The sequence below is a fragment of the Balaenoptera acutorostrata genome, chromosome 2 (genome assembly GCF_949987535.1).
Source record: "Balaenoptera acutorostrata chromosome 2, mBalAcu1.1, whole genome shotgun sequence".
In the NCBI taxonomy this organism is placed as follows: Eukaryota; Metazoa; Chordata; class Mammalia; order Artiodactyla; family Balaenopteridae; genus Balaenoptera; species Balaenoptera acutorostrata.
Genome location: NC_080065.1, coordinates 7063460 through 7082527, shown reverse-complemented (window position 1 = coordinate 7082527; position 19068 = coordinate 7063460). Strand labels below are relative to the sequence as shown.

The following is a 19068-nucleotide window of genomic DNA, read 5'->3' as shown; positions in this document are numbered from 1 at the left end:
ACTGTGCCACCAGGGAAGCCCGCTGGTAACTTTTAATATATTGACAGTGTATGCCTTACTGGATACACCCATTTACTTTAAACTAACTATACAAAAACAAACAAACAAACAAAAAAAACAAAAACAGAATCCTGCCTACATTTCTTTAAATTGTAATTTTTCAAATGAGATAATGTTATTTAGTTTTCCTATAATTTCACAGAAATAGAGAATATGAAATTAGCACTGATTTTGCTACTAACTTAAAATACTGGATTTACTTAATTTAATGTCTTTAAAATACATGTTGTTCTTCTTAAAAAATTAAAGACAAATCCTTGAGTAGTGAAAAATATCTGCAATAGAGGACAAAGGATGAATGCTGTCATTAGACAAAGGAATCAAAATTAGTAAAAATGACACATACTTGGAATAAATGGGGACTGGAGTATAGACAGAAGAGCAAATGCAAATAGTGGCTTCCAATTGAGTTTTGAGGCTCAGGGAACCTGAGAGTAGGGGTGGGATTACTGAGGATAGCTGTCGTCCAGAATGAGCAAAGAGAAGATCCACTGAGTGTAGAAATTCACTCTGATACAGAGCTTGGCCTCAGCCTACAGCTGATGCTACTCCAATGTCTCCTTCAGGAGTGGTTTAGAGTAAACAAACTCACAGACACTGAACACACACACACGCACATACGCACACACGAGCCTCTGAATGCCAATTTATTCCTGTGTAATAAGTCATGAAATACCACTTCCAAGCCTACTGAGGAAATGCTGTGCTGCTTCTCCCTCCAGGCAAGCTACACATGGGACTTAATTTTAATCAAGTGAGGAACAAGGGCAAGAATAGCCCATCATAGGGGAAGAATGTCTGCATGCATGGGTCTGACAGCTCCATCCCCTCACAGGAATAAGCCTGCCACCAGGCTTGGTGAGGTCTATTTCTTGAGGTCTAACCCTTTCCCTAGTTAGGGCTGGGATGTCCCTACTATTTTGGCTTTTCGTTTCTCCTCCCCCCCCCCCCCCCCACTCCTTCAGACCAGTGGCTGTACAAATGATTTTTGCAAAGCACCAGAATTCCAGTTTCTCCATTAAAAAATAATTTCTTCATTGAATACATTTTTATTGAGGGCTTTACTATGTGTCAGGCATTATTGAAAGTGCTGGGCATAAAGCAAGAAAAAATCAGACATAAATCCTTGCTATACTCTCAATATTTAGCATAGATAGCCTGCTTGGTTTTAAGAAACCATCCTCAGTTCTAAACTCCCCTTTTAAACTCTGCTTTGAGATACTGGGTCTGGAACTCTACAAATCCGATTTCAAAGAAGGTGGAAGAACTTGTTCCTGCCTGCCCGCTGTGGACTTGTGCACTTCTATCTGCTCATTATAGACTTCCTGTCTGGTACTTATGGACTTCCTGTCTGCACCCTGTGAACTTCCTGTCTGCACCCTGTGAACTTCCTGTCTGCATCCTGTGAACTTCCTGTCTGCCCCTGTGGACTTCCTGTGTGCCCAACATGGACTTCCTGTCTGCTTCCTGTTCCTGTCAGCCTGGCTTCATCCTGGCAGTGGCAGTTAATTCTAGTTAACAGCAGCTGACTGCAGTTTACAGGTTATTTAAAAAACCGCAGCAAGTTGCCCCTCCCAGTCCTGGCACCAGTTGGCCAGCGCCTCCTACTCAGGGGTTTGAGCCCAGCTCCAAGCATTTAAATTTTAATAGTCCCAACTTCTTCCCTCAGTCCCTCAGCTCTAGGTCCAGTAGCTGCTTCCTGCACTTGCTACCCTATTATATCTGGGTATTTTCTTTTTCTTTTTTCAGTTCTTTCATACCTACTTAATGCATTGTATTCATTCTCTCTTTTCAATGAATTTGTGTGGTTTCTGTTTCCTAACTGGGCTATGATTAATACAGATATGATAGGGAAGGGGATAGGAGGTATGTGTGGAGGGGGAAGAGTAGGTGGTTTTAGATGGGGGTGGATCAGGGAGGTCCTCGTGGTGAAAGTGACATTTAAGAAGAAAAATGTTACCTGTGTGTTAAGCAGATACAGTCAGACTGCTCTGGTTGAACCTCAGGCAAGGCAGGATCGTGCTTTTAAGAGTCTGGTTTCATCTGGGCTCCTCTTGTACTCTCTCTGGCCTGGAGTTTCTCTTAAACAGTCACTCTCGAAAATGTAGGTTTCAGTATCCTTATCCTTTGGAAAATCCTAGACTTGAGTCACACCCCAGAGGAATTGACCACAGGGATCACATTCCTGCCCCTCCAAGGGGATCACATGGCTGTTCTCAGGCTAATCTTGGCCTTGGAGAAAATCCTGGTCATACCGGTTGTGGAGATAAGCACCATTCCGATGACCCTCACAGCAAATATTTTATTGGCCGTAGAGACTGTCCATATGAGAGCTGCCATACAGTGGAAGCATGTGATTCCCAACAAAGGGCATCAGGAACACCAAACACTAACCAGAAGGAAACCTGCTGCTCTGTCCTCTTCCCACTGCCACCTGCCCCACACCTCCAGAGCAAGGACTCCCTTGCTTTACCTTTAAAATCTCTGGCACATAGTCCAACATTTAAAGTCTTCAACTGATCCCTCACTATAATGAAAAGTAATAGCATCCTGTTTGTTTCAGTGAAAATATCGCAGGACAGAGAACCTAAAGGCATACATCCTTAGACCTTCCTAAACCCCACTTGGCTTTGTAATAGTGGCCAAGCCACTCCACCTCTTTGATTCTCAGGTTCATCACTTGAAAAATAAGGGAAATGGAACAAAACCATACATTTTATACTTAAATTTCTCTAATCATCTCATTTCTGTTTACAATTAATGGTAAGCTAATAGAAAAATCTGATCATAACAAGTACAAAATATTATCTCATAAATGTTACTTTGATCTAGTTGTAGTAATGAAATGTATTCCATTTTGTCAATTTAAAGATTGATACTATATTTTATTCTTAAGTAATTAGCAGAAATTCATGTAATGATTCAGTACTTTCAATTAGCTCCCCACACCCACCTTTTAAATTTCCTAATAATCAATAACTTTGGCCATACTTTATCCAAAAACCTTATTTTCTCTACCATTTTCCTGCATGTCTCCTAAGCCTGATGCATTTTCAACTGGTATGCCATCACTGGCCTTCTCAGACAGTGATACTTTTCTGTTAAAACTCACATTAGCCCTTCTAGCCATCCCTGTGTTGGTTCTTCCTTTCTGCTCCTGTTTTATTTTCCTGGCTCAAGAACATTTTTCAAAGTCAGTTGAAAACTTGGCAACATTTCAGACAGTTTCCAAGGATTTATTGGGTGCTTTAGGAAAACTCTCAATGACTAGAGTTTCCAGAGAATCCCTGGAGTTTTTCTCTGGAAATAAAACCTAGTACAATTCAAACCAGGGCCACAAGTAAGTCTGCAACCAAGTGAGGGAATTCTCAAACTGAACTGAGAACTGTGGCATTTACAAGTTTTCCAACACTATTGAAAGCAAGAGAATAATTAGATTTTAGGAGAAGTGATATGTATCCTATGCATTAATGCCTTAACAATTACACAAGAGGAGCTAAAATTCAGGCAGATTTTGTGCCAAGAACAGATGATAGATTTGATGCTGTTCTTTATTTAATTGTTTTGGTAAAGTACTAATCCAAGTACAGAACGTGCATGAAATCCTTTAAGAAAATCTAATCCTGTTACATGCAACAGAAAATATTTCCAAAGAAACCTCATTTAAAGTATTGACAATGGGGGGTTTTAAAAATAGTTTGTCAGAAATCTTATTGATTAGACCACTTCTGAATGAACTGTGCTTCAAAAGAAAATTTAGATTATTTGACATTAGTCACGGAAGGAAATCATATGAAATGAATTATAAAATGAATTTTACATTTATTCATATCTGAAAATAGAGGTTGAGAAGATGTAGTATTTTTGGTTGTTAATTTGAAATACAATCATTCACTGCAAGAAAAAAGAGAACTAGGTTGTGTTAACAGGAACTTGGGGATAGGAAGATGAATAAAACAATATCTCTTCAAGAACTCACAGTCTGGTATAAAAAACCAAACCTATAAATAAATAATTATGGAATGAATTCATGTTTTTTAATATAAGGGTCTGATATATTACAAATGGGCCTACTAAGTTCAGAGAGGGCTTGATACTGAGGAAGGTGGCATTGAGGTAGAAACCAAATGCAAACATCATTACACTTTAGAGAGTGTTCAAGGATGATGCAATGGAAATCCACATAAATGATCTTGTAGGTCCCTGTAGTGCAGCAATGACCTCATGATCAAGGGAAGCAAAATAGTATTGTGATTTAAAGTGTTGTTTCTGAAGTCAGTCAACTTAGGTCAAAATCCCACTCTTTCAAGAATTACCTAGGGAATCATCTGTAAAATGGGGATAATAAAATAGCTTTGGGCAGTGATTTGCAAAATATGTTAATAATAGCGTGTAGCAGAGACTGACTTCCAGAATGGCAGTGTAAGGAATGTGGAAGATCCTCTCTCAAGTGAAACAACCATTTTCCTGCTGAAAATTGTACACACACACACACACACACCATTTGAAGTCTCTGGAAATTGTCCTAAGGGCATAAAAAGTGGAAAATCTTTTCTCATATAGGTTATCACAGAATATTGAGTAGAGTTCCTTGTGCTATACAGTAGGTCACTTTTGGTTATCTATCTTATATATAGTAGTGTGTGTGTGTTTATCCCAAGCTTCTGATTTATCCCTCCCATACTCCAATAAAAAAAGTGGAAAATCATCTATCTAATTAAATTTAGTAAATCTGTAAAAGAATGGTAAAATTTGGTGACATTTGAGTCATGGTCTAGTCACATGCTCACCTTTCCCCCTGCTCAGTGTGACAGAGCTCTATTCTAGGTATATTCTAAAAAGACCAGGGCTCCCTGTCTCACCCACCACCAATTCTAGGGCTGTACTTTCAAGTCAGGAGAAGCAAGGCACCAACATCTCTTATCCCCTCAGTTCTATATTGCAGAAGCTCTATTCTGGACAGGCATGGTCATAAGAACTGATTTCCCTTGTGCTAAGCAGCCCCTGCTTATAAGATGGAAGCTCTACTCCAGGCTCAGCAGGTTGAGAATAATGGATCCCTGAACATCCCCAACCAGGAACATTTGTATGGTAGACATTTCAAGCCAGGAAGCAAAAGCAGAGAAGACCAGGAGCTACTATTTCCACCCAGAGCTCCACTCATAGAGTAGGGGTGTCACTTTGGGAGGAGAAGTATACTACTAGTCCCAGCTCCTGTTTAGTGGCACACACATTTTGCCCAGGAAGAGAAGCAAGAAGTAAGCTCTAAGAACAAGAAGCTCACTTAAAATGAATGACTATATTTGGAACAGAGTGTGTGAAAGTTCATGTCTAACAGTATTGTCAAAAGTAATGGGTATCTTACTTGCAAGCAATTAAGAGAAGGTTGTTGTTCCATGATACACATAACAATAAGCAAAACAGTACACTGACTAGAAGTTTAGTGGAGAGACTCAGGGAAAAAGACAAGAGGATTCCTCCTGGTGTTGGAGTAGTCTCAAAACCTGGCAGCATCCTAATCCTACAAAGCTCTTCAATAATCAAATTAGACTGTGGAGCAATCTATGCCCAAGTGTGCTGGGGGGGGGGTGGTGGAAAGCAATCACCTAGCAGTTAGTGTAGGGTAACAGCTGGTTGTGATACCAATAGAGGCAGCAGATGAGCACAGGCTTTCCGAAAGACTGGCACATGCCCTAGGTTGCACTCTCTGAGAAGCAACATTAGATGCTGCATGCTGCAGGGAAAACAGACTTCACTGAACTAGTCACTAAACAAGTAAGAAGGAAATCAACAGCAACAAGCACTGGAGTGGTGGTGTGTGGTCAGTCTTAAAGTATCTAGAGTTGCTAAAATATATTATCTATAATGTTTAGTATTCAGCAAGAAAATTGTGAGACACACAAAAAAACAGAAAAGTGTGACCCATACACAGGAAAAGAAAGAGGCAATGGAAACTGCTTCTGAGGGGACCCAGATGTTTAACTTAGTAGACAAACACTCCAAAGCAACTATTATAAATATGTTCAAAGAACCAAAGGAAACTATATCAAAAGAATTAAAGCAAGGCCTCATGGCAGTGTTTCATAAAATACAGAATAAGAGAAATTATAAAAAGAACCAAATTGAAGTTGAAAAGTGCAATATCTGAAATGAAAATTTTACTGCAGAAGCTTAACAGTAGATTTGAACTGCCAGCAGAGAATCAGTGAGCTTGCAGATCAATCAATCAAGATTATACAATCTGAAGAGCACAGAGGAAAAAGAATGAAGAAAAATGAATGGAACCTCAGAGAAACCTGCTACATCATTAAGCACACCAATATATGAATAGTGGGAGCACCAAAGGAGAGGAGAGAGAGAAAAGAGCGGAAAAACATATTTGAAGAAACAATGGTCAAATACTTTTCAAATTGAGGACAAATATTAATATGAACATTCAGGATGCTCATATAATCCCAAGAAGGATAAACTCAAAGATACTCACACATATACACTTGACAGTAATAATGTTGAAAGACAAAGACACATTGAAAACAGCAACAGGAAAACGATGCTTTAAGTATAACAAAACTACTATGAGATAAACAGCAGACTTCTTATCAGAAACAATGGAAACCAGAAGGCAGTAGGATGGTATATTCAAAGTGCTGAAGGAAAAACAAAACAAAACAACAATAACAAAACTGTCAACCGATAATCTCTCCTGGCAAATAAAAACCACAGTGAAATACCAGTTTATGTCCATTAGGATGTCTGTAAGAAAAAAAGGTGGAAAAGAACAAGTGTTGTCCAGAATGTGGAGAAACTGGAACCCTTATACATTGCTGGGTAGACATAAAATGGTGCAGCTACTGTGAAAAAACAGTTTAGAATCTCCTACAAGGTTAAGCTTAGAGTTTCCATAGGATCCAGTAATTACACTTCTAGGTAAATACTCAAGAAAAATGAAAACTTATGTCTACACAAAAACTTGTACACCAATGTTCATAGCAACATTATTCACACAACCAAAGAAAATACAAACAATGTCTATCAATTGATAGGCATTAAAATAAAAAGCAGCATATGTATACAAAGGATTATTATTTACTAATAAAAATAATGAAGTCTTTAAACATGTTACAACATGGATGAACCTTAAACACACGGTATACTAAGTGAAAGAGGCTAGTCACAAAAGACCACGTGTCGTACGCTTCCATTTATCAGAAATGGCCAGATTAGGCAAATCTATAAACAAAGAAGACAGATTAAAGGGTGCCTAGGACTGATGAGGGTTTGAGAGAAATGGGGGGGACTGGACTGTACTGCGTTTTGTCTGTTTTTTTTTTTTTTGAGGTGATGTAAATGTCTCAGATTAGATTGTGGTGATGTTTGCAGAAGTCAGGGAATATACTAAAAAAACACTGAATTATACATTTTCAAGGGGCGAATCTCTATGATATGTAAATTATAACTTAAAAAAGCTGTTAAAAAAATAGTACCTATCTCTTAGAGTTATCATTAGGCTAAGTGAGATAACAAATGGGAAGCTATTAGGCGAGTATTTGGCAAATAACATTCAGTAACTTATTACTGTTCCTTCTGCTACTGTTATTGTCATCATTGTTTCTTACACTGTAAGAAACCCAGTAATTCTATCCATCGTTTAACAAGTATTGAAAAAGCACCTGCTGTGTGACACACATTTATGTGCTTGTGATTGGTAATCAGAACAGATTTGTGATGTCATTCTGGTAGAGACATAAGTATAACAGATACTATTTTCTTTTATTAACCTTATTTAGCAAAACGAGAAATATCTTGAATCAATATACTTGGTGGCAATGTCGGAATGACTCTAGAAGTCATTTTAGGGCTTACAGACCTTATTTAGTTTACTATACTTGGGCTTCATATACAAATATTAATCTCTGAACAGTCATGGATGGTGTTATCAAGGATTCCATGAGCCTGACTGATCTCCATCATCTTCCCTGAGATTGCTTGCTACTCCTCCATTCATGAGTATCACGTTCCAATTCTACAATAAGGATTCGGCTTGGACAATATTTCCTCCAGAAACCTACCCTGCTGCTGCTGCCTCTCACCGAGGTAGGGTGAGGCATCTTCATTTCAGTTCTCCAAGCACCCATATTTGTCCTTATTTTATCACTCTTCAGTAAAATTGCATATTCCCTGCTTGTCTCATCAGACAATACACTCCTTGGATGCAACTTTGACAGGCTCCAGTGAGACACACTTCTGAAGCACATGAGATTCATTATTCACATGAGATTCAAAGTAAAATGCTCAGTTTAGTTTTGTCTTTTTTCTTTAAGCATATGTATTTACTAAGAATACATATTTACTATAAATTAGAACCACACTCCTGACTCCCATCAGATAGCTGAGTCATCTAGAAACCCAGTTAAAAAATGCTTAACTGAGATCTACCTGGAACTTTAATTAGAACCTGAAAGAACCAAGAAGAACAATAATAACAAAAAGGAACCATCATCTAATGCAAAAGGTACGCTACTTTTCTTCATGTGTTAACAGATTTGAAAGAGGACAGATGGGGTAACCATCAATCAGGAAAGAAATAACAGACTTGGCAACTACTTGAGGGGCATTTCCATTGAATAACTTTATTATCTGGCTAAGAGAGAGGACTTCTCAATCCTCCCCTTTTCTTCTTTAAAATGCCTTTAATTTGTCCTGTCATATGGCAAATGCCCCTGGATCTCACACTCATAAGTCTAGTTGAGGTCATGTTTGTAGTGACCATCTACAGACAAAATATCACCTTAGTTGGAATTAATGTATTCGGAAGATGAATGGTGAAAGCACACAGCTTTCTATTGCAGTCACCAAGATATTACATTCCAGTGTTTATTATCCAGAGGAGTCTTTTTTTCTGTTCTTTTCACTTCTTTATCTTTCATGTAGTTGTCATTCACAACTTTCGCTGTTAACTCCCATTGAGTTCAAAGAGAGCCAGAAATCTCAAGCTGCTGCCAGCCAACTCTATTCATGGGACAGACTCCAGGGCATAGCTCAGCCATCACTAGGAAGCCTTGGCTCACAGAGGCCAGGGGCACCCATGAGCCTGCACCCCTGCTGGGCTAATGGGAAGAAAGCACCTTGCCCAGTCCCCACAAACAAACCCAAGAGTGCTCTGAAGGGCATGGCGTGTCTCCTTACCACACAGATGGCTTCCATTTCTGGTCTGAGCGAGCCTTTGCTGAAGAAAGCCAAGGAAGAGATATCCTCCTTTAGTGCATTACATGAAGAGTTCTAGCTCTTTCATTAAGAAAGATCTACTTTTCTTGAGAGAGCATGGGAGAAATCAACCACACTGTCCTTATGCTTAACAAGTGTGCCAAATAACCACCACCCCACCCTTGGCAATTCCCCATTGTATCCATTCTCAAACCAAAAGTCTTTCCAAAGAAAGTAGATATGAGCCCAGCCCATACTGAATTCCCCCTAAAAAGCAGAATGTTAATATTTTTTTAAAAATCACAGGACATAGCATTTCCACATATTTAGTATTTTAAGGAATTGGTTATTAATGTGCCTTCAGCATCCAGTATTCACAGACACGTACACAAAATCCTTATGAGATGTAGAGTCTGAATTATCTCTTTTCAAAGAGGGAAAGGAATAAGACAGGCTTAGATCATTTTCTGGAGATGTAACAAATGTTCAAAAATCTATTTGCCAAACCTTTAACATGATCAAGACCTTATTGTTTGGACCACACATTTTCACTCTGCTACTCATGTCATGTCATGTCTCCCTCACCTGTGTCTGACTAATCAATTTGTGTCCAAGAATCTAAGCATCTACTAAGCTTTCCTTCCCGAAAGTTATGGAAATATTCTAAGAAAAGTAAAAGATAAGCCATTAAGGTTTCAGCTTAGGTCAGCCTGAGGGATTTAGGTACCTTCTCAACTTGGCCAGATGTTCCTCACTCTAGGATCCAAGCAAAGGGGACCACCTGAAGCATCTAAGGATGTTTAATGTCGAACTCAGATATTAAGAAAATGAAGAAAGCACTAATAGAATCTTTAGCCCAATAAGACCAGCACTGCCCTGCCATGGATTCACCACTGTTTTTGAAATGAATGCTCTAATCTGTAAATATATTATCAACATCAGAATGACAGAAATAAACTGCTTTCAAGCACATGGCCAATCAGTTGAATACTGTTGTTCTATTCAAGATGAGAACATTCCTCCAGTGCTGGTAAGTGACCAGCAAGTTAGAGTAACCAGTAAGTCAGAGTAAAACCATCCCCAAAGAAGTCAAAGTCTTCAGACTTGGCCGTAAGTTCTCACGCAGTTTTCAAACTGCAGTGCTCTGCCACAATCGTTGTAGACCAATGACAACAGAAAGCGGAACCTGGGTTCTGTTTCCAAATTGGGGATAGGAAGCGCCCAGCATATCTTAGAAAGCATTGCTTGGCAATTTTCCTCCTGCTTTGAGAGATCAAAGGAATCTGTACTGCAATAATGGGAGAAGGAGCCCAAATCTTGTCACTTGCTCCCTTCCCCACATCCCTGCCCCTGCGGCCTCACAACATGCGGCAACAACTGTACTCACCAAACCTTTGCAGGTCGAAAGAGCCACTGAGGAATTTTTGTGGGATCGTAAGGAGCCTTGATAAAAACAGAAATCCTCAGGCGGGAAAGTCTGCACCGACTTAGTGCCCCCCTTTCCCAAAGTCTGTACGAGAAATCCAGGCGCCACCAGCTTGCTGGAAGTTTTCAGATCCAGGTGGAAGTCGTGCCTGAAGCCTTTCAGCCGAAGGTGCAGAGAGTCAGCTCCGAGCTGGGCCAGCGCCCTTTTCCTCCTCTGGGGGTGCGTGATTTCATGGGACACGTAGTCTCCATTGTGGTCAACCTCGTAGGGAGACACCAGGTCATACTCTGAAAGTGAGAGAGGGGGTTTGGCTGAGTAATTTCAGAATCCTGAAAAGGATCAGGAAGTCTTTGAATATCATTTACTACCGGATAGTATTTTCACCCAGCAAAAAAGGATGGAGGAAATGTCAACAACCACTCAGCCTCAAATCCGAACTACAGAAAGCATAAAATCGGAGTTAAAAGGGAAGATCTTAAAAGGGGCCTTTTGGGAAGTCACTGTTGTTGCTATAATGTGTTATTACCAATCCAGCAAATGCTATGACACTTCTAAGGAGAAACAGATTACAGACCAAATGAAACTAAGAATGGGCTTTTCAGATTACAGAGTAATTACTGTAGAGTAATTATAATGTCATTATTTTTATAGCTTTAAATATTCCTTTAGTCATATTGTCTTTTACCAACATCTTCAGTCTATTGATTAGAAAGTTTAGCTTAAAAATACTGATCATTTTTCAGAAAACAGTTAAAAATACAAATATGATGGACATTCTTTGGCATTTAATTTTAAAATATTTAATTATTAAATCACTGAACTACAGCAGAAAAGGCAGAATGCAGGTATGGTAGATGCTCAGATGTGTCTTTTCTCCGAATGAAAACCACTGCTGAGCCCCTGACTGGCCTGGCTTCTTGGCATTTCACGCTTCAAGGCTGTTCAAAGACATGCACCACACTCTTCTTCCAATTCTAATTTGTATTATACCAGGCCAGAATGTATTCAAATAAATGATTTATTTTTAAAAAGTCAAGAAAACCCCAAGGAGCTAACAGATTTGGGGCACCCATAGGATCTGCCAGGCTTCTGTCACAGACAGTCTTATAGTTTTGCATTGGGGAGCATTTGTGTCATTCCCTTCTCTGTACAAAGTCTGGAGAAAACATCTGTAACTCCACCAGAATCCTGGACGGTGGCCCTCACCTGCCTTTCTCGAAATATCGTAGCTGTCTTCTCCAAAGAGGTTTCTTCCCTTCTAGCATCATGTAGTTTTCATTGCTTTGACAGGGATTCTTCCTTTCATTCCCACCATTAACACATCATCTCTGCCATCCAGAGGTCAGGGAGAGGTTGTTTCTGGGCGGGCAGGACAGACATGGGCTAGAGACCTAGGGGTGGGCTTCACGCCACAGGTAGGATCTTCCTGCACCGCCACGTTCTAAACTCGAACCTGGACTTTTAGACCATGCGAAGGTAGATTTGTCAAAGCTGAGGCTACAAAATACTTTAGTTAACACTCTGTTAGCTTGGCTTCTACCTTTCAGATATTTAAACATATCTTGCGTGTGTCTCCATCTGCATGCCAGTGATGGACCTTGGGAGAGGGCCGGCTTCCTCGCCTGCATTTTGTCTAAACACCAGAAAATAACAGGCCAACAGGATGTCAGGCTTTCTCCAAGCTTCCTCTGAGATGGCTTTGAAATGGACGTCAGACCCAAGCCCCAGAGGGCTAGCCCTACACTGAGGTGGAAAGCCCCTAACGATTCAAAATGCAGCTTCCTCTTACGTGTGTAACAAGACCTGATTCTCATATTCTCATTCTGATTCTAACATCCTAAGAAATTATATATATTCCCCTTTTATTACCAATATATGCTCTCGGGAGACTATTCTGTTAGATACTTAATAACCGGGCCTTTAGCGTGAGTTGGACATGCTTCTTGGAGCCATGAGATAAAATAAAACAGCGTCCTACAGAAGTGCTATTTGGTCATAAGTGAACAGTACTCAGGTAAATTATTTTTTCTGGAAAAAGTAATTTTTCTTCACAACCAGAACTCTTTTGGTATAGGTAATTGCCCACGTGTCCCTGGGCCATCCTGGCAGGTATCTGAAAAGTTACACTGGAACAGAGAGGGTGGCAACCAGGGGATGGTCATAAAAGGCATGTGTTTGGCTTTGGGAGAGACAGAGAAGGCCAGGGATGGAAAGGCACTGTCCAGAGTCCCCTGGGCTGAGGCCCACGGCAAGGTGAGAGTCAGAGGCCCGGCAGCCAACCCATCAGGCAGCAGGATAACCAAAAGCTTAGCGATGGCCTGTTTGAGCCCAGGCTTCCTGTTTCCTCAGGTCAAAGGGCCACTCCTGGGCCCACAGGCCTGCCCCCCATCCCCAGTGCAGGTAACTGGTGAACTGTGGCCCATGCAGATTAGACAGGCAGCAGGTTCCGGCTGGCAACTCGACAACCAACCTTGGAAATACATGTCAAAGCAGGGCACTTGCGTCTGCTAAAGCAAAATACACTGGGATCATTTCATATTTTACTTAGGAAAATGAGAAAGTAAAACAAATCTGCTTAAATTCTATGCAATGATAAAAAAATATAGGGGGAAACAAATCAGGAATGGATGTGCCTGGTGCAAGTATCTGATCACAGTGTGTTCCCGGCTGCTCCTAAGAAAAAGTGAAAAGCACTTGCTCATTTAGTTTGCATTTTTCCAAACCACCTTCCTCATCCCCGGCTTTCCGGACTCAGGGGAAAAGCTGGTGTGACGTGGTCATGTTAATACCTTTCTTCTTGCCCTGCGGGCTCTCAGGGAGTATCTGCACCTCACACTAGCCTGTTTCCATCCCAACAGAGGCCGTGGGATGAGGACAAAGCACGTAGACTGTTCCAAACACTGGCTAATGAGCAGATTTATTGCACATAAAAAGATGATTACCATTAAAAGGTCATTTTTACGACCTTTACTTTGGAGGGCATACACTCTTTACCCTTTATTGGGAGGGAGACATATAATATCTATTTTTCAAAACGACAACTTTTAAGCCTCTTGTACAGAAACGCACGTGTTGTGCTGGGACATATTTCACAACCAGCTACGGGTGGGAGTCATGGGGTAGCCTGGTTGAAAGCATTTGCCAATTTCCCTGGTATAAATACTCCCACCATGGCTAATTTCAATTACCATGTGACCTCACTGAACACGGAGTTTAGAGGTTTGCATGGTAGCACGCCATTATAAAGTATTTCCACCATACAGAGGCAATACAGGCAAAGAACCTCAAGAGGATACGTAACCTCAAAACTTAAAGAATTGTGAAGTGATGAGTTTCCAGTGTTTTAATCTTGTTTTTAATATTATTTATTTCACCCAAGTTTACCTATTTTGATTTTCAGCACACCAGCTCACAAAATTCCTGACAAGGTAACAATCAGCTCTGGAGAACTGGCCTGACCCTGCCCAGAACACCAGCTCCAACCGCTGCAAAGCCACTCCTTGTAACCAGTTAACAATCCCTTCTGAGAATGAGGGTGCACATGGGTGAAAATTTAGTCCAGTGGTTCTCAGCGGGGGGTGCTACCCGTCACCCCCGCCCCCAGGAGACACTTGGGATGTCTGGAGACATTTTGGTTTTCATGAAAGGGCAGGGGATAGTGGTGCTTTGGGAATGTAGTGGGTGAATCCAGGGAGGCTGCTACACATTCTTCCATGCACAGAACAGGTTCCCATAACAAAAGGTCAAGAGTGCCAAGGCAGAGAAACCCTGATTTCATCAAAGAGCAGTCCTTAGTGCAGATATGCACTGTTGGTTATGTATAAATAAATGTGAAAAGGGTCATAGCTAAAGAATTCAATGAATGAACAAAGTAAGCATAGCTTCTCCCCATGCAGAAGGCAATGTATCATTGCTATAAAATGACAATTTTAAACTAACTCTTGAGCTTATGTTTTAAGATTGTAATCCCACAAACTACCAGCTTGTGATTTCAAGAAAAAAGAATTTAGTGAGATTCCTGATCCTTGAGAATCCCTGAAATCAGACCTCGGCCCTACACAGGTTTTTCTAAGGAGGAGAAATTCACACATGGCTGCTTCAGTCAGCACCCTAATCTACTTCATTTCAGAAGGTGTTCTGACCACAGCATCAAGTCTAGGAAGACTCCAGTTCCAAACTGAGGGCATGAGATGTGGAGCACCTGTGAGCATGCTAGGGGCTGCTGGTACCAGCTGCGGAGAACAGATTTTGCACAAGTCCTAACTCTGTGTTCAATGGTATCACATCCATAGCTTGAAATCAGCCATGGTGGGAGTACTTACCCCATGGGAACCAGCAAATGTTACAAAATCAGAGGCCTGGAGAATCTGTTGTTAAACATTTACTAGCACATCCCTGGGCCAACCTGCCCCGTCTCAAGGCACGTGAATGTGTGAATATAAATCAATATATACTTTAAATTCACACACACAAACACAGATCTCTCATGTCCAATGAAACAAAGTTCTAAAAAACTTCTGACTCTTGACCTGGAAACTTAATTTACTCTAGATTTTTAAAAGTTAACAAACTCGTGCTATGTGTTTGCTCTTAACAAGACCCGCTATTATTATGACAAAGGTAAATTTGTAGGAAAAGCGTTCAAGGCTCCTATTAAGGAAAAGCTATGCTGAATCAGCCAAAATGAAATGCGTGTACTGAAGGTCTGAAAATAGAATTGACCTCAATGAAGTTATCTATTGTTGCCTCACAGAATACATGGGGTTCTCCTTCTTATTGCATAATTACTCCAGACTCCCAGGAACACTGGCAATATAGGTTGAAATATGCGTTAAACACACCTTATGGCCAAAGAGTTATCTCAAAGGCAACTTTGGGTTTTGAAGGGATACCCAGACATCCAACAGTAAACTAACCACAGCATCACACAAAGTCTATTCCGCATCTGCTATCCTAGATCAAAAGAGGTAACACTGCTGAGAAGAAAGCGTCTTTCTCTGGTCGTGTGAAAGCTTTCCACTGAAACCCACTCTCTCACCTTAGCCTTTTGTAACTGAAGACCTAAAACACCTGCACCGTGAGGGATGAGGGAGTGGTGTGGCCACTAGGCTAGAACCTCAATGATGATGGCTCCCACCTTCCCCCCCGAGGTTCTGACCAAGCGAGCTAAGTGGTTGTCATGGGAACGCTGGGCTTGTAACACCAGCTGAGATGCCAGGTGATTACAGCCACATATTCCAGCCAGGCTGGAGTCCAGCTTGCAGGACGCTCCTCCCAAGGAGAAGGGCACCCTTGGGCAGGAAGTCTCAGCTTCTCCTCCTGGAAGTGGTTCTCTATCTCTAATGCTCTTACCTCACAGAAAACCCCATAACTACTAGAAAACACTCTGAAAATTCTCCTGAGACCTTCAGGAATTTTCATGATTTTAGAAAACTAGAATTTTCACAGAAATCTTTTTTTTTTTTTTTTAAGTAGGGGAAGACAGCTAACTACAATATAAATAACTACATACTAGAATGAATCGTAAGAGAAACATTAAAGAAGACAAGGGCAAGCCCAAGGAAGTGAGCTTTAAATAGATAACTTTCTCTTGCAAATACATAGTGACAAGTAATTTTTAAACGTTTTCTATCATTTACATCTAGCGCCCTCTGGTGGTCGCGGAAAAGTTCCTATGTTCCCGCGTTCATTGGATTTATCACTATTGATAGACTCTTCATACAGCACTCGGGAGGAGAGAATTTCAATAATTAATGCATATATTAAATGATTGTCTTTATGGAATTTTATCAAGATGAAGAAACTACACTCAGGAATTCTGGATTATCAACTCAAATTTTCTAGGTTTTCTGAAAATATGTTGGAATAATAAAAGCTAGTTCTTCCTCTATAAGTCACTAATAACATTTGAGATGGCAATGCACTGTTGGGATTGATGCAAAGTACTCATATTTAGCAATTGCCAGTGCACTGCGTTCAGATTAAAAACCCGGTAGCAACCGACGTTCCACACCTGCTTTCCGGTTTACCCAAAAGCAGTTCAGGACAGAGAGGTCCATCCCCTGAGGTATGAAATGATAAATGCCGCTTGTGAGCACTGCAAGTAAAACCACACATTGCGCAAAGATCAGACTTGTTTTTTGGCAAATCATGACACAGGACTTGGACATTGTTTGTGACGTCACAAAACGCTAATTACCCATTCTGCCAACTCTTGAAGACCATCCTTTTTGAAACTAAGGTGATAAATACTGAGCAAAATGACTGTCTTTTTGTCCCTGCTCTGACAGTGAAGGATGTTCATTTTAAAAGGCCAGAGGGGGAACAGGAGGGGGAGGGGACGAGGGGATGGAGAAAGGCATAATAAGCTCTTGATAATAATAAGCTCTTTATAAGTGCTGTGTATACATTAATACAACTCCTAGATTATTTCTTCCTTCTTTAATTGTGTGTGTGTGTTTTGTTTTTGTTTTTGTTTTTTTAATAAATACATTCCCTTGCTTTCTTCCCTAATGTTTATGGTAATAACGCTGGTAAGCCATTTCTGTTTTACAGGGAAACAATATAAATATTGGTGAAAGTTGACTCAGAGGCGCTCGCTCTTACGGTTGGAAAGAAGCACGGCAGCACCTTACAGAGAATTCCCAGAGTTACGGACATTTGCAGAGCCTGGTAAAGCAGCCTTAGAGGGTTTACAGACTGCTGCAATGCAAGGATTCGAACCCCCCTCGCGCACTTACCGCCCTTTTCCACCCAGCCCGGCCACTCCGCGGGGCCAGGAGGACGCCGGACGCTCGGGCTTCCCGGCGAGGCCGCTGCGGGTCCCACGGCGCACGCAGGTGCCTGCTGGAAAACAGCGGCGACACCTCGGTGAGACGGGGGCTGCGCGAGGGGAGCTTCGGGGGACCCTGCCCCCGCAGCCGGGGACTCACCTGCACACCCTCCTGCGCCAGCAGCAGCAGGCAGAGCGCCGCGCAGCCGGGGGCCCGCATGGCCGGGCTGCCCCGCGCGCCCTGCGCCCGCAGCCGGCGCTGCGCCCCCGCGGCGAGGACGCACGGCTCCATCCAGGCGCGCTCGCAGGGGCCCGGGGCCGCGGGATGCTGCCCAGCCGCGCGACCGTGCAAGCGGGCACCGAGGACCAGCCCGACCGGCGCGCAGGACGGTGCCCCGCGGTCACTGCGCCGCCCGCGCCGGGGTTATTACTGCGGCTCCGCGCCGCGCTGGGGGCGGAGTGGCGGCCGCGGCGGCGGGGGCGGCGGCGGAGAACCCGCCCGCACCGTGGGAGAGCGGGGGAGGGGGAGGGCGAGGGCAGGGCAGGGGAGGGCGACGAAGCGAGGGGAGAAAGGAGGGGGGCGACAGAGGCGCGAGGGGAGGAGGACCGGGGAGAGCCCGGGCGCTCGCTGGCCCGCGGTCAGCGCCTCGCCGGCCGTCCCGGGGGCACGCGGGCGCAGCGGGGGCCGCGAGCGCGGGGCGGCGGCGTCAGCAGGTCGGGCCGCCGGCTCTGCTCCCCGGACCTGCAGTCCACGCACGGCTGCACTGGCTGGCACCTCGCCGCGCTGCGCCCCGCTCTTCCCGATGCCCGCTCCCGAGGGCCGGAGCGGCGCATCCAATGGCCGGACACCTGCCGCCCGCCGGAATGCGGCAGAACGGCGCCTGGGTCCCGCTGGGTCCGCCCTCCCGCCCCGTGGGGAGATCGGCTGCGAAACAGGGGTGCCCGGACTTCCTTAGGGATGCGCGGATCTGCGTATACACGAACGTGCTTTTCTCTCGAGTCTGTGAAGTGATGGGAGACGAGGGGGTCGAGGAAGCTTCGTCCTCCTGGGATGTAGCTGCGCTCCTGGCCCCGGGGTCTGGGCAGCAGTTGACTGGCCTGTGCGGGGGCTGCCATCGATCGCGGAGGCTTTGCGGTCGCGGGTTGGTCCCGGCCCAGGCCGGGGACTGCGCCGTCGTGCTACCGGCGCCAGGAGTCTGAGGGAGCAGCGGAGGCGCGTCCACCGGCCCGGCTACAAGCCCAGCTCGTGTTCTACACCTGTTGAGGACATGTGTGTGTGAACGCACGTGCGCGCGTTTCAGTGTGAGCACGCGCGTATATGAGCTGGGTGTAGGCGAATGTGCATCAGTGTCGGCTTGCGTGTCCCCCCCGTGCACGTGTGTGCGCTGGAGCTTGAGTGCACGCCTGTGCCAGTGCGTGTTCTCAGGCACGTGTCCCGCCTGAGACCACTCTTCTCCACTGACTGTTCCTGCTCTCCTTGACCTCTTCCCTCCTGCAGGTCCGAGGAGTCTGGGCTCCTGTTTCATGGTTCCAGTGTCCTTCATATTCAGTTAAGCCCAGCTTGGCCGGTTTTGCACATTTTGGAAAGGATGGAGAGGGAACTGGT

General features: G+C 43.4%; 1 protein-coding gene across 3 annotated transcripts in view; it reads right to left on the bottom strand.

The window, feature by feature from the left end:
- Nucleotides 1-18330, bottom strand: part of ADAMTS16 (ADAM metallopeptidase with thrombospondin type 1 motif 16) — a 157481-nt gene extending 139151 nt beyond the window's left edge. Inside the window, exons 1-3 of one of the 3 annotated variants that reach the window (XM_057540804.1) lie at nucleotides 17623-18330; nucleotides 17431-17533; nucleotides 10652-10977 (exon numbers count right to left, since the gene is read on the bottom strand). In XM_057540804.1, the coding sequence (XP_057396787.1) occupies nucleotides 10652-10977; nucleotides 17431-17533; nucleotides 17623-17754 (561 nt within the window). In that variant the 5' untranslated portion in view covers nucleotides 17755-18330. Of the gene's footprint in view, nucleotides 1-10651; nucleotides 10978-17430; nucleotides 17537-17622 lie in introns of all 3 variants that reach the window. The other 2 variants (XM_057540803.1, XM_057540806.1) reach the window with 2 other exon arrangements.
- Between the last annotated feature and the right edge of the window lie 738 nt (nucleotides 18331-19068).